Source organism: Macrotis lagotis, chromosome 1, assembly GCF_037893015.1.
Source record: "Macrotis lagotis isolate mMagLag1 chromosome 1, bilby.v1.9.chrom.fasta, whole genome shotgun sequence".
Lineage (NCBI taxonomy): Eukaryota > Metazoa > Chordata > Mammalia > Peramelemorphia > Peramelidae > Macrotis > Macrotis lagotis.
Window position 1 is genome coordinate 307,755,964 of NC_133658.1, and position 14,206 is coordinate 307,770,169.

The following is a 14,206-nucleotide window of genomic DNA, read 5'->3' on the forward strand; positions in this document are numbered from 1 at the left end:
AGGTCTTTGAAAATCAGAGTTTATATTTGATTCTAGAGATGACAGAAAGCCACAGAGTTTATTAAATGAGGTGAGAGAAGGAATGTGTCACATAATTGGACTTCAATTTTAAGAAAATTCACTTCAACAAGCTGAATACAGGATGGACTAGATACTGTGATAAGAGATGTGTGGCATGCAGACTGTCAGCAGGTTATTGCAATAATCCAGGAATGAGGAGATGAGAGGCTACACCAGGGCAGTATCAGCAAGACAGGAGGGAAAAGATTCAAGAGATGTTACAGAGGTAAAACTGATAGACCCTGGAAACATATTGGATATAAGAGGTAAGAAAGTGTGAATAATCAAGATTGACACCCAGAGTTTGAGACTGAGGGATGGAGAGGATGGTAGTGTTCTTAACAGTAATTGGGAAGAGGGTTTAGAGAGAAAGATAATGAATTCAGATTTAGTCATGTTGAATTTAAATGTTTAATAGGCAACTCTGAAATTCTTTGATTTTTAGGAGGTTTTGAAGTTACAAAGAAGTCAAATACAGAAAAAAGGCCAAATATATTTATGTTTTGGGGTTTTTTTAGGTTTTTACAAGGCAAATGGTGTTAAGTGGCTTGCCCAAGGTCACACAGCTAGGTAATTATCAAATGTCTGAGGCCATATTTGAACTCAGGTACTGACTTCAGGACTGGTGCTCTATCCACTGTGCCACCTAGCTGCCCCTGGCAACAAAATTCTAACAAAAGTTAGAAAGAGACTATCCATTAATTAGGAAATGGTTGAACAAATTAGGTATATGAATGCAATGGTTTATTTTTGTACCAGCTAAAAGCAAATATAAAAGTTTAAAGAAATTATATACAGAGTAAAATGAGCAGAATCAGGACAACTTATATGATGAAATCAAGAGTGTTAAGATTTTTAAAACCTTAAGAAATTCTGATTAATGTAACCAATCATGAATTCAGACCTGATAATAAGGTGAGCCTCTGACATCTTAGCAGAAGAGTAAAATAAAACAGAAATTATCAGACATAGTCAATGGCTTGATGTGTTTTAATTTATAATAATTATTTGCTAGTAAAAAGATTTCTATTTAAAGAGAAGGTAAGTAAGGTAGGGGCAGCTAGGTGGCACAGTGGATAGAGTCAGAAGGATCTGAGTTCAACTTCAACTTCAGACACTTAATAATTACCTAGCTGTGTGTCCTTGGGCAAGTCACTTAACCCTATTGCCATGTAAAAACTACAATATGTGCACAGACACACACACACACACACACACACACACACACAGAGAGAGAAAAGGGAAAATTCAAAAGGGAACAAAAATGGGACAATTTTTATGCCTATTTTGTTAAATTCAATATACTTTTCTAAAACAGGTAACATAAATTTTCATGTATTTTTAAAGAATTCTTTTGTTCTTTGTAAATGAAATGTTTGTGTATTGACTATTTTCATTTCAAAATTAAAAAGAATTTTTTTACAAGATTGGGGCAATAATTCCTCAGACACAAAATGACTAATATGTAGGCATGTACAAGATGGGTGTAGGTGTACAACTTTTATAGAACTGTTTGCCACTGTAGGGGATGGAGAGTGGAAAGGGAGGGTGGTAGAAAAATGTGTAACTTATGAATATGCAGGTGAATGAATGTTGAAAGGTATTCACGACAAGTAGTTGGAAAAATAAAAATATCAAAAAAAAAGACTGGAGTGATACACACACACACACACACACACACACACACACACACATATTTGGGAGTCGTGGCCAAAAACATTCAATCATTTACTTTTTGAAATGAATTTGCATAGAGAAAAAAACAAAAAGAACACTACAATTACTTGTAAAATATTTTATATTATAAAACTTCTAACATTTACAAACCTGGTAGGTAAATATAATCCAGTTTTAAAACTTCCAAATATCTGGACCTAAAAAATAGAAATAAATGATTAATTATAACATATCACTGGAAATCTTCTAAAATTAATATAAAATAAAGATTTTCATGTTTTAGTACTTCTTAAATACTATAGCTAGCTATACCTTATAGCATATAATGCAAGTTGTCAGAAGAAATTTGGGTTTGGATTTTAATTAGGGAGTCAAAAATACATCAAAAAGAGAACTAATTCTAGAATCAGAAGACATGTTAAAATCCCACCTCTGGCAAATCAAAAAATATGCTGGACCTTATCTCCCTCATTTATAAAATAGATATAATAGTACTTGCATTATTTATCTTACAGAGTCATTGAAAGAATGAAATTATATATAAAGCTCTGCATACCTTAAAGCACTACACAAAATGTTAACTATTGTTATACACTTATTTAAGATTTAACTGAGTCACCAGGATATTTTATAAATCCTATTAATTACATTTAACTTTTTTCAATGCCCCCAATTACAATCCAAGGAAATTGGATTTAACATGTTAAAGTTTAATTCATAAGACATGAATAGAAAATGTTTAGCAGGATGATACATTAGAATGCTTATAGTCTTTTCAAAATGCTACTTTTTGGGGGCAGCTAGGTGGCGCAGTGGATAGAGCACCGGCCCTGGAGTCAGGAGTACCCAAGTTCTAATCCGGGCTCAGACACTTAATAATTATCCAGTTGTGTGGCCCTGGGCAAGCCACTTAACCCCACTGCCTTGCAAAAAAGCTACAAAAAAAAAAGTTACTTTTTCCCTTCTAAAAATCATGTAGTTACAACACCACTATTAAATTTCTTGTTACCTGGGTGTTTTGGGGGGTTCTTTTTTGCTTAAACTGTTTCCCTTCATTACAAAGGGACAGTCCAATATTGGTGTTAGGGGTAGAAAAGTGGTCATTAAGAAAATAATTTTTTAATTAATTAAATAAGATAGAGAATAAAATTACATTATGCTTAAACAAAGATATGTGATAAAACATTCTGCATTATAAATTATTATTATATGCCTGCCCAAATTGAGCTGAAATAGCTCAAATCTACAACCTGAATATACTGACCCAATTCTCAGCCACATAGCTTGCAGCTACGATTAGAGTTAAAACCTATGCAACTGAGACCTCATCAGGAGCTTCCAGCTTCATCGAGAGCTGTTCCAAGTTCAGAAGAGAATCATAAGATAAATATACAAAGTATTAGAATACTAGTTGCTATCTGTTAACAATGTACTTTCTTATTCCCTAATTATTAAAAGATGTCAAAATTAAACAACAATTCACAACTACAGAGAGAAATGAACACTATGCATCTGGCTAAACCATTCTTTCAACTTCAAACCTTTCCCATATAAGAATGTCTACATTATATAGATATAAAACAATCCAGATTTGTTATTATTATATTAATCTCTGCTTTACAGTTATGGTTGGGAAACAGGATGTTTTAATTAATCAAATACCCTTCATTAATAGAGATTTATCAAAGAATTAGACTATAATATAAAGCATAGCATAACATCAAAAGCAATTTATGGTGGTAGAAAGATCTCAGAGCCAGAAGCCGAGAGCCCTGGATTATAGTCCTGGCTTTTTCAATAATTCTTTTATCTCAGAAAAATTTACTTGGTCTTCCTGGATCTCAGTTTTCTTATATCTAAAATAAGCAGATAGAATTAGATGAGGGAAGAGAAAAGGAATAAGCATTTATATAGCACTAGGCTCTTTTTTACAAAGATTATTTTATTTGATTCTTAACAATAATCCTGGGAGATAGTATCCTCATTTCACATTCAAAGAAATGGAGGCAAATAGAAGCTTAAGTGACTTATCCAGGGTCACATAGTTAATAAGTGCCTGAGGTCAGATTTGAATTCAGGACTTCCTGATTCCAGGCCCAGTACTCTGTCAAAGTGATGTCACTGTGGTATCGATCAAAAGTTAGAACAGAAGGTCTTGAGACCCTCCAGTTCAACTCTTTCACTTTACAGGGACTTTTCTGAGGTCACAGAGGCAGTAAAATGTTAAAGATGGGATCTGAATCCATATATCCTTTGACCTGAGAATCCACTGCTATTTTTACCAGATCAACATGCCAACCTAGAGCTATAAATTCCCTTCCATTCCAAAGAGTCTAGTCTCCCAATAGTCTTTTTTGATTGATGAGTCTTTGTAGGGTTATGCAACATATCATAGGCATCATTATGAAGAGTAAACAAAACTTAACTCTAAATGTTGAGATCAGAACTTGATAGAATGCTTGAAAACAGACACTTAGAAAAGTTGGTGAAATTTTCAAACTGGTCAGCAAAGTAATATAATAAATGTTCCAATTTTTCAAGAAAATAAGGGGGAAAGAAAATAGGGAATATTCTTTTTTTAAAAAAATTCCTAATTACATTATTTGATAAAAATTGTTGGGAAACCTGGAAAAAAGTGTCGCAAAAACTAGGCATAGGGGGTGGCTAGGTGGTGCAGTGAATAGAGCACCAGCCCTGGAGTCAGGAGGACCTGAGTTCAAATCTGGCCTCAGACACTTAATAATGATCTAGTTGTGTAGCCTTGGGCAAGTCACTTAACCCTATTGCCTTGCAAAAAAAAAATCTAGACATAGACCCACATCTCACACCCTAACTAAAATAAGGTCAAAATGGGTACAGAATTTAGACATAAAGGATGATACCATAGACAGATCAAGAAATACTCTGTCAGATCTATGAAAATGAGAGAAATTTATGATCAAACAAAAAATAGAGTACATGATAAATTGCAAAATGGATGACTGACTATGCTAAATTAAAAAGTTTTGCACTGGGGATGGCTAGGTGGTGTCGCAAAAACTAGGCATAGGGAGTGGCTAGGTGGTACAGTGGATAGAGCACCAGCCCTAGAATCAGGAGTACCTGAGTTCAAATCCAGCCTCAGACACTTAATAAAACCAATGCTCCCAAGATTAGAACAGGAAAAAAAAAAAAAACAGGAAACAATTTTCTCAGCTAAGAGTTCTGATGAAGGTCTCATTTCTAAAATATACAAAGAATTGCATCAAATTTAGAAGGTTACAAGGTCATTCCCCAATTGTGATTCAAAGAATATGAACAGGCAGTTTTCAAATGAAAAAATTAAAGCTATATATAATCGCATGAAAAATATTTCAAATTATTATTAAGAGAAATGCAAATTAAAATACCTATGAGATTCTACCTCACACCTATGCAATTGGCTAAGATGACAAAAAGGGGAAATAATCAATGTTGGAGACGTTGTGGAAGGATTGGGACATTAATGCATTGCTGGTGGAGTTGTGAACTGATCCAACCATTCTGGAGAGCAATACGGAACTATGTCCAAAGAGCAATAAAACTGATCATACCTTTTGATCCAACAATACCAATACTAGGCCTATATTCAGAAGAAATAATTTAAAAAGAGGGAAAAGTCCCACAAGTTCTAATATTCATAGCAACTCTTTTTGTGGTGGCAAAGAATTGGAAATTGAGGGGATACCCTTCAATTGCGGAATGATTGAACAAGTTATGGTTTATGAATGTTATGGAGCACTACTGTTGTTCTATAAGAAGCCATGAATGGTTGGACTCTAGAGAAATTTGGAAGGAATTATAGGAACTGATGCTGAGCAAAGGGGAGTAGAAGCAAGAGATCATTGTACACATTAACAACAACGTTATGAGTTGATCAACCTTGATGGATGCAGCTCCTCTCAGAAGTTCAGGGAGCTAGGACAATTCTAGGAGACCCGCTATGGATAATGCTATCCATATCCAGAGGAAGAAAAATATAACAAAACCAAACCAAAAAACCCTACAATATCTGAATGAACACTAAATTTACATTTTTAAAATTTCTCTTATGTTTTTTCTATTCATACTCATGGTTTTTTTCTTTTCCCTTAATCCTAATTTTCTCATACAGAAAATGACTAATCTGTAGATATGTTAAACACAAAAGTGTATGTACAATATTCACATTCACCATAGTGAAAGGAAATTTTGTAGCTTAAAAATCTGCATATGCATGTGAATAAATGTTGAAAAACTTTACCATGTAATTGGATAAAGAAAATATCAATTGGAAAATGGGAAAAAAATCCTCATTAGTACAAAAATGAAAATTCAAATAGCATGATACTTTCTTATTTTTATATTTTAAGTTTTATTGTATTATAGCCTGAGAAAAAGTTCCGATAGCTTTTACTTTTTTTTTAATAGATGGAAGGTTGGAATTTGAAGATTAAGGATATGTAGTTGGTGTTACAAGATAGTGAAAAGCAGAAAGAAAAAAGGTGGGGAAAAAATACTAATATAATGTTGTCTGAGTTCAGTCTGTAAATTATTTCTTCACATGCACTTAATCAAGGAAAATAGCCTTGAAAAGAATTTAATGAAAGATTAACATTTTTACTATCCAAAAATACTATATCAAGAAATAAAAAGAGACAAAAATCTGGAGAAGAAGATAGTTATATATTTTTGGAGGTAAAAACTGGAATCTTCCTAGAACTATTTCCCCACATCCTCATATAAGACACTCACATACAGCACAAGACAGAGAACTTTAAGGAACATTTTAATTCAGAAAATGAATTCCCATTATCAATTACCATTTGTTCACCATCTATAGGATAGTCAGAATTATAGAAATAATATTTAATAAAGCAGCTGCAATCAGAAATTATGTTCAAATATGAAATGCTTTTTTTATTATATTTCTAAGATTTCCTCCTAGAAGTTACCATTTAATAGTTTGAAGCTAAAAAAATATAAAAATTCTCAATTCAATGAAAATAACTTAAAAATTCAAATTCTAAAGCAGTAGGAAAGTGTTACACTGCTTAAATGTTAAGCAAATCTATATGAGCACACATTTCTATATGGGAGTTTGCATAATAGATATAAGATAACTTCTCTAAAATAGTGAGAGAGATTAACTTTAAAAACAAAAAGAACTCACATCAGCACTGGGCCAAAGCTCCTTAATAACATTTTCTATCCTATTCACCACTTCCATTCGCATTTTCTCTTCTTCAGGTCTAGGAGACATATATTCATAAAAATCACTGATTTCTTCATGAAGACTGAGGAAAAAAGAAGAAAAATTAACAAGGTAGTCTTACCAAGAAATTGCTATTTTTAAGTAAATGTACATATTCAATCATATAAAATAATTCTGCTAACAAGTTAGATTTTTAACTTAACTTTAATAACCAAACTATGCAGAGAACAGGAATAAAAAAAACTGAAATTAAATAATCATTAAAGAAATTAAATCTAAATCATAAACTAAAACAATTATAAAATTAAGAAACTAGAATCATAAAAATAATCAAAAGATGAAATTTTTGTTTCTTTAAATAATTAACAAGAAGTTTTAATGGCAATGTATTATCAAACAACAGAAATATTTAATAAGTGTCAAACACACATATACATACAGTAGCATGTACTATATTTTAAATTCCTAGATGGCTAGAAATATAAATTATAATCATCTTTATATAGCTTCTATTGACAAGAAAATGCCTTTAACACCAGAGATGATCAATAAACTCTTTGAAGAATTGAATGGATGATGGAAAGACCAGAGGAGAAGGAATATGAATTGAAAGAGAAATTGGAGGGGGGGATGCATAATGTTCAGTGAGAATAATGTCAGGATGAAGAGGTAAGGCTAACTCCGAGAGATAAAGATAACTCCAGGATAATTGAGAATGAATATGAAATAGCATTTTTAAAAAAATAGCAAAATTTGGTGAAGGAGACGTGGAGTAAAAAACAGATTATCTAAAACAATTCCAATACCACATTAACTAGTCGGGGAAAAAAAGTAGACAATAAAGAAATTAGACAAAGTTCTCTTTTTTAGGAAAAAAGAAAAGATCAGTATGACATGTTGTCTTATGATTCATATTATCCTCTCTAAATATGTTAGGAGGGTGGAAAGAAAATGAGCATACAAGGAGACTAAAAGAACATTCAGTCAAAAAAATGATTAAGATGGATTGGAGATAAAGAACAGCACAGAAAAATTCAATGAAACTCACCTCATTCTATCCCAAGTATTTAGCTTACCCCACCTCATCAGTGTATAAATGACAAAGTCTAAGACTATCTTAAAGACAGTTAAACACTAGTATTTCTAGAAAATAGCAAATAGATTCTGAGGAAGATTTTTTAAAATGCACAATAGCCATACCTACACACTCACTAGGATTCTTCACTTCAACCAGGTTGCCAATGAACATTAACACAACCTTGGGCTATATTAATAACATATAGAGAGCAAAAAATATTTAAGTTGTATTACATTCTGTGTTGGCCAGCATGGTTGAAAAAATTGTTAACAGAGAAAATTTAGGGTGATCATAGTTAATGTCTTCAAATTCTGAAGGACTCTTGTAGAAGACAGATATTAATGTGTAAAAGTCTTAAGAAAGCAAATTTTAGTACAATATATGGAAGAAGTTTCTAACAATGCTGTCTTAAGATGAAGAAGCAGTTAGGTGGCACAGTAGATAGAGCACTGGTCCTGGAGTCTGGAGGATCTGAGTTCAGATTTGACCTCAGACACTTAATAATTACCCCTAGCTGTGTGACCCTGGGGCAAATCACTTAACCCCACTGCCTTGCAAAACCAAAATAAATAAATAAACAACAACCAAAAAAAAAAAAAAAGGATGAAATACAAGCCACTAAAGTTATCCAAGTAAAAGATAGATTTGCTGGAAATGTAAGATGAAGATCAAGAGGAACCAAATGATTTCTAAGGCCTTGTCAACTATGTTTAATACATTTTTTTTCCTATACAAGGGTTGATTCTTCTCTATAGAAATTGAAATTTTGTTAGTACAGGTAATTTTCTACCTCAATCAAATGATTAAGTATCTAAAGAGAGCATATAATGCATTAACATTAAAAGTATTGACAAACAGAAATTATACTCTAATGAAAGCTTCCAGTAACCATAGAATTTTCACAGTATGCTTATTAAAGGATAATTTAATTCGGAACATCTGAAATTATCTGTTACTAAAGGGACATTTATTTTCTATGTCTTAATATGATTCTAAGGACTCGAAATGATAAGCAAACAAATATATGAGAAGTGTCCTTGCTTCCTTTTCTTAAAGCTAAATAAGGTAGATGCAGTTAAAATTGGAATAACTGATACTTGAATAATCTAGCAGACAGGAGAATTCTAAAATAGAAAATGAATGTACTTGATGTGGGAAAATTCATTAAATTCAAAGTTAATGGTTAAAAAAAATAGAAAGACTAATGGAGTAAGGAAAAGTTATCAACCAAAAAAGAATTTGTATGAAAAAACTCTGAAAACCACTATGTCACATATTGATACAACTGATAAGCAATAAAAGAAAGCAATCCTATTCAGGACAATTCTATTATAGCAAGGAAGAAAAAATTAAAGTTCATATACAGTACAATCTTATACAACCCAATCTTACTTTCTCTGCGTGAAGAGAGCAAAGAATTGTCTTTTCCTACTTTTTGCTCAGTGCATGAATTTCCTATAACTTGTTACACGAACCAATATACTAAAAGAGTAGAGATAAAAATACAAATACAGCAGGTGCTTCAGAAATGTAATATCAGTAAAATTAACATATAAGAGCAGCCATTTTACAAGACTGGATATACCTTGTGAATGAAAGAAAACAAGTCCCCAAATAAGTTTACTGTGGTATGAAGCTTGCTACTACTAATATAAAGTGATACTCTTACTGGGGCTACAAAGAGTTTTCTCAAGATTAAAGGCATGGAACATCTGATTCAATTAAGGAAATCCATGATTAAAGTGCTCTCCACAAGTATGTAAAACACCAAACCACAATTCAGTAAACTGAAGAACACTATATTCAGAGGAACTGAGTGGCAACAGTGAAAGGCAATTCCAAATAAATGGCAGTTTTAGTATATAATATCACTGGAAAATTCTGTCACTAATAGATTGTTTTATGTATAAATGCACGTATATATATACATATATATGTGTGTGTGTGTGTGTGTGTGTGTGTATGTATATAATGCGGTGCTAGAAAAGGTCTCTAAAAAGTCCTTTGGAGAACAAGATGATATTATCAGGCAATACTTAAAAGAAATTAATTCAAGCTATTCATTGGAAGGTCAAATATTGAAGCTAAGATGTGACTCACTGAAAAAACACTCATGTTGAGAAAGACTGATGGTCAAAGGAAAAGGAGACAAAAGAAATCAGATGGATTGATAGTGTCATAGAAACAAGAAATATGAACTTGGTCAGGCTAGAAGAGATAGTGAAGAACAGAAGGATCTAGAACATCTTGATCCATGGAGTCATGAAGAGTTGGAGAAGACAATGAGTGTACATCAAAAAAAAAAAAATTTCTACTTATGCACGGGCAGGATTACTTTCTCCCTAATAGTAGCTAAAACAAACACACACACACACACACACACACACACACACACACACAAAACATGCATTTTTTCTGTATATACATATCTGGATCACACCACAATCAAAAATAGTGCATGGATACACTTAGTGAAGCAATATAAGTAAGTCTATAAAAGCCCTCCTAAAATGAATTCCACATATACAAGTGTGCCTAGAGTCTTTAGGTTCTAGTTGTATTATTTTAGAAATAAACTGTAATATTCTACGTGTGAATATATATTTTTACGTTCTCCATAAGAGCTCTATATTTTTCTAGAGCTATATAGGAATATCAAAATTTCTATATAACAAGTACACACACACACACACACACACACACACACACACACACGTCATTATCCTAATTCAGAAAGACATTCATCTAAAAATAATTAAATTGGGGCAGCTAGGTGGCTTAGTGGATAAAGCACTGGCCCTGGAGTCAAGAGTACCTGGGTTCAAATCTGGTCTCAGACACTTAATAATTACCTAGCTGTGTGGCCTTGGGCAAGCCACTTAACCCCATTTGCCTTGCCAAAAAAAAAAAAAAATTAAATTGCAGGTGAAAGGGAATCATCCAAATTAAATTCAATGTAACTGAACTTAAGCAATTAAGTGCCTCTTTTATGAAAGATGCTGTGAACATAGATACAAAAAAGATGAATCCCTATTCTCAAAGACTTTTTTTTGTTGTTGTTCACTCTTTTTAGTCATGTCTGAACCTTCATACTCCCATCTGGGTTTTTCTTGGCAAAAGATAATTTTACAGATGAGGAAAGTGAGGCAAACAGGGTTAAGTAACTTACCCAATGATCACACAGCTAGTATCTAGGGATGGATTTTTAACTCAGGTCTTCCTGACTCCAGGTCTAGAACTTTATCTCCTGTGCCACCTAGCTGTCCCAAGGACTTGTTCTTTTCTAGCTATAGGGTAAAGCAAGACCATAACAAATAACATATATTCAAAGGAATAGAAAAGTCATTTCTGAACAGTAAAAATGTTAATAATAATTAGAGGGGACGAAAGGCCTTTTTGCACCTGAGTTCTATTTTGAAGGAAGCTAGGAATTCTATAAAATGAAAAGAGTCTATCCAGAAATTGCAAAAAGGCATGGAGAGGGGCAGCTAGGTGGAGTAGTGGATAAAGCACCGGCCTTGGGAGTCAGGAGTACCTAGGTTCAAATCCGGTCTCAAACACTTAATAATTACCTAGCTGTGTGGCCTTGGGCAAGCCACTTAACCCCATGTGCCTTGCAAAAACTTTAAAAAAAAAAAAAGGCATGGAGGAAGGTAGTAACAAGACCCAGAGTAAAAGAAACAGCAGGCAGATCAATCTATGAACAATCATCCTGTGAACATCTAGCCTGGTATTTAAAGTCATCTGCAACTTGACTCCCTATTAATTTTTTTCAGTCTTACTTCATAGAGGCAATACACAGCCATTAAGTGTTTGGGGGGGAGAAGTAGCAGGTTTGGATCTCTATTTGGAGAATACCAGTTTGGCATTTGTGTAGAATAGGAAAGAAGGCTAGGGAAAAAAAGTGAAAATGGTTTAAACTAGGGTGGAGTTTATGTGAGTGGAGAAAATAGGAATAGATACTTGCAAAAATACTTTGGAAGTTGGGGCGGCTAGGTAGCATAGTGGATAAAACACTGGCCCTAGAGTCAGGAGTACCTGGGTTCAAATCCGGTCTCAGACACTTAATAATTACCTAGCTGTGTGGCCTTGGGCAAGCCACTTAACCCCATTTGCCTTGCAAAAATCTAAAAAAAAAAAAAAAAAAAAACTTTGGAAGTAGTATAAGATATGTCAAATAACTAGATGTGAGGACTGAAGGAAAGGAAAAGTCAAAGATAACTGAGGCAGCAAACTTGGGTGACTGAAAGACTGGCAATGACTGAAAGGTGGCAAAAATGGGCAAGTTTGGAGAAGGGGCAGATTTTAGGGAAATAAATTGAGTTACATGTTGGACTTTGTTGAATTTGAGATGCCTATGGGACCATCCAAGTATTGAGATCTAGGAAGTAACTGATTAAATAGAGCTGGAGTTCAGAAAGCATATTACAATTAAATTTTAAAATCTGCATGAAGATGGCAATAAAACCCATCCATGAAAAGCTAATGAGACCTCTCAGAGAATATAAAGAAAAACCAAAGAGGTCCCCTGTTCAAATCCTTAGGAAAATATTCCCATTTTGTTAATGGGAAGAAGTATATGATCCAGCAACAGAGACTGAGGAAGAAGAAACAAGTGTCACAGAAGCCAAGGGAGAAAAGCATGTCTGGGGAAAAAAAGGTCAAATTAAGATAATTTGATTACATAAAAATTAGTAAGGTTTTACACAAGCAAAACCAATGCAGCCAAAATTATGAGTAAAGCAGAAAACTGGGGGAAATTTTCTGCAACAATTATCTCAAATATATAGAGAACCAAGTCAAATTCATAAAAATATAAGTCATTCCCCAATCGATAAAATGGGTTTGTTCAGACAAAGAAATCAACGATATGAAAAAATGCACTAAATCACTACTGATCAGAGAAATGCAATTAAAACAACTCTGAGGTACCACCTCACACTTATTAGTGTGGCTAATATGACAAAAAAAAGGAAAAGTTGGAGGGAATGTGGGAAAACTGAGATACTAATGCACCATTGGTGGAGTTGTGATCTGATCTACCCATTTTGGGGCACAATTTAGAACTATATTCAAAGGGCTATAAACCTGCTCATATCCTTTGATCCAGTAATACCACTGTTAAGTCTACAATCCCAAAGACATCCAAAAAGGGAGGGAAGGACTCACATGTACAAAAATATTTAGAGCAGCTCTTTTTTTGTGGTGGCTAAGAATTGGAAATTGAAAGGATTCTCATCAATTGGGTAAACAATTTGGCATATGATTGTAATGGAATGTTATTCAGCTATAAGAAATGACAAGCAGGAAGATTTCAGAAAAACCTGTCAATATTTACATGTGCTAATGCATAGTGAAGTGAACTGAACCAGGAAAGCTTTACACACAATAGCAGCAATATTATTTAATAAAGAACTATGAATACTTTATTCTCAGCAATACAATGACCCAAAACTATTACAAAGCACTAATGATGAAGCATATTATCTGCTTCCAGAGAAAGAACTGATACTGTTTGAATACAGAATAAAGTATGCTATTTTTCATTTTCTCTCTTTTTCTAAAATGAAAATGTTTTATATGATCACCCTTGTATAACATGTATCTGATTGCTTACCATCAGGGGCGGGGGGGGGGGGGGGAGAAGGGATAGAATTTGGAACTCAAAAGTTTTTAATGTTAATTTAATGTTAAAAACTTGAAAAGCGGGGCAGCTAAGTGGTGTAGTGGATAAAGCACCAGCCCTGGAGTCAGGAGTACCTGGGTTCAAGTCCGATCTCAGACACTTAATAATTACCTAGCTGTGTGGCCTTGGGCAAGCCACTTAACTCCATTTGCTTTGCAAAAAAAAAAAAAAACAAACTTGAAAAACAATTAAGAATGGCACAAACCACACATTGATTAGAGAGGAAGATTAAGAAAAATCCACTACACTTAACAGTTAAGAAACCAGCAGTGACTTTGGAAAGAGTCTCAGTTATATGGTGGACTAAAAAGTAACTACAAGGAACTGAGAAGAGAGTACATAAAGAAATGAAAGTAATAAGCATAAAACACACTTTCTAGAAGTTGGTTAGGAATATAGACCACAGTTTAAGTTAAAAAAAATTTAAATATGGCCATCTTATGTAATATAGTTCAAGTATTATTGAAAAGTATAAAAATGTCATGGAGACCAT

At 33.4% G+C, this 14,206-nt stretch overlaps 1 protein-coding gene across 4 annotated transcripts in view; it reads right to left on the minus strand.

Annotated features, from left to right (window-relative positions):
* TENT4B (terminal nucleotidyltransferase 4B) overlaps positions 1 to 14,206 on the minus strand; it is a 69,502-nt gene that overhangs the window by 34,531 nt on the left and 20,765 nt on the right. For all 4 annotated transcript variants that reach the window (XM_074211371.1, XM_074211370.1, XM_074211372.1 and 1 more), the window contains 2 exons: positions 6,908 to 7,031; positions 1,888 to 1,934 (listed from right to left, as the gene is read on the minus strand). In XM_074211371.1, the coding sequence (XP_074067472.1) occupies positions 1,888 to 1,934; positions 6,908 to 7,031 (171 nt within the window). The remainder of the gene's footprint in view (positions 1 to 1,887; positions 1,935 to 6,907; positions 7,032 to 14,206) is intronic.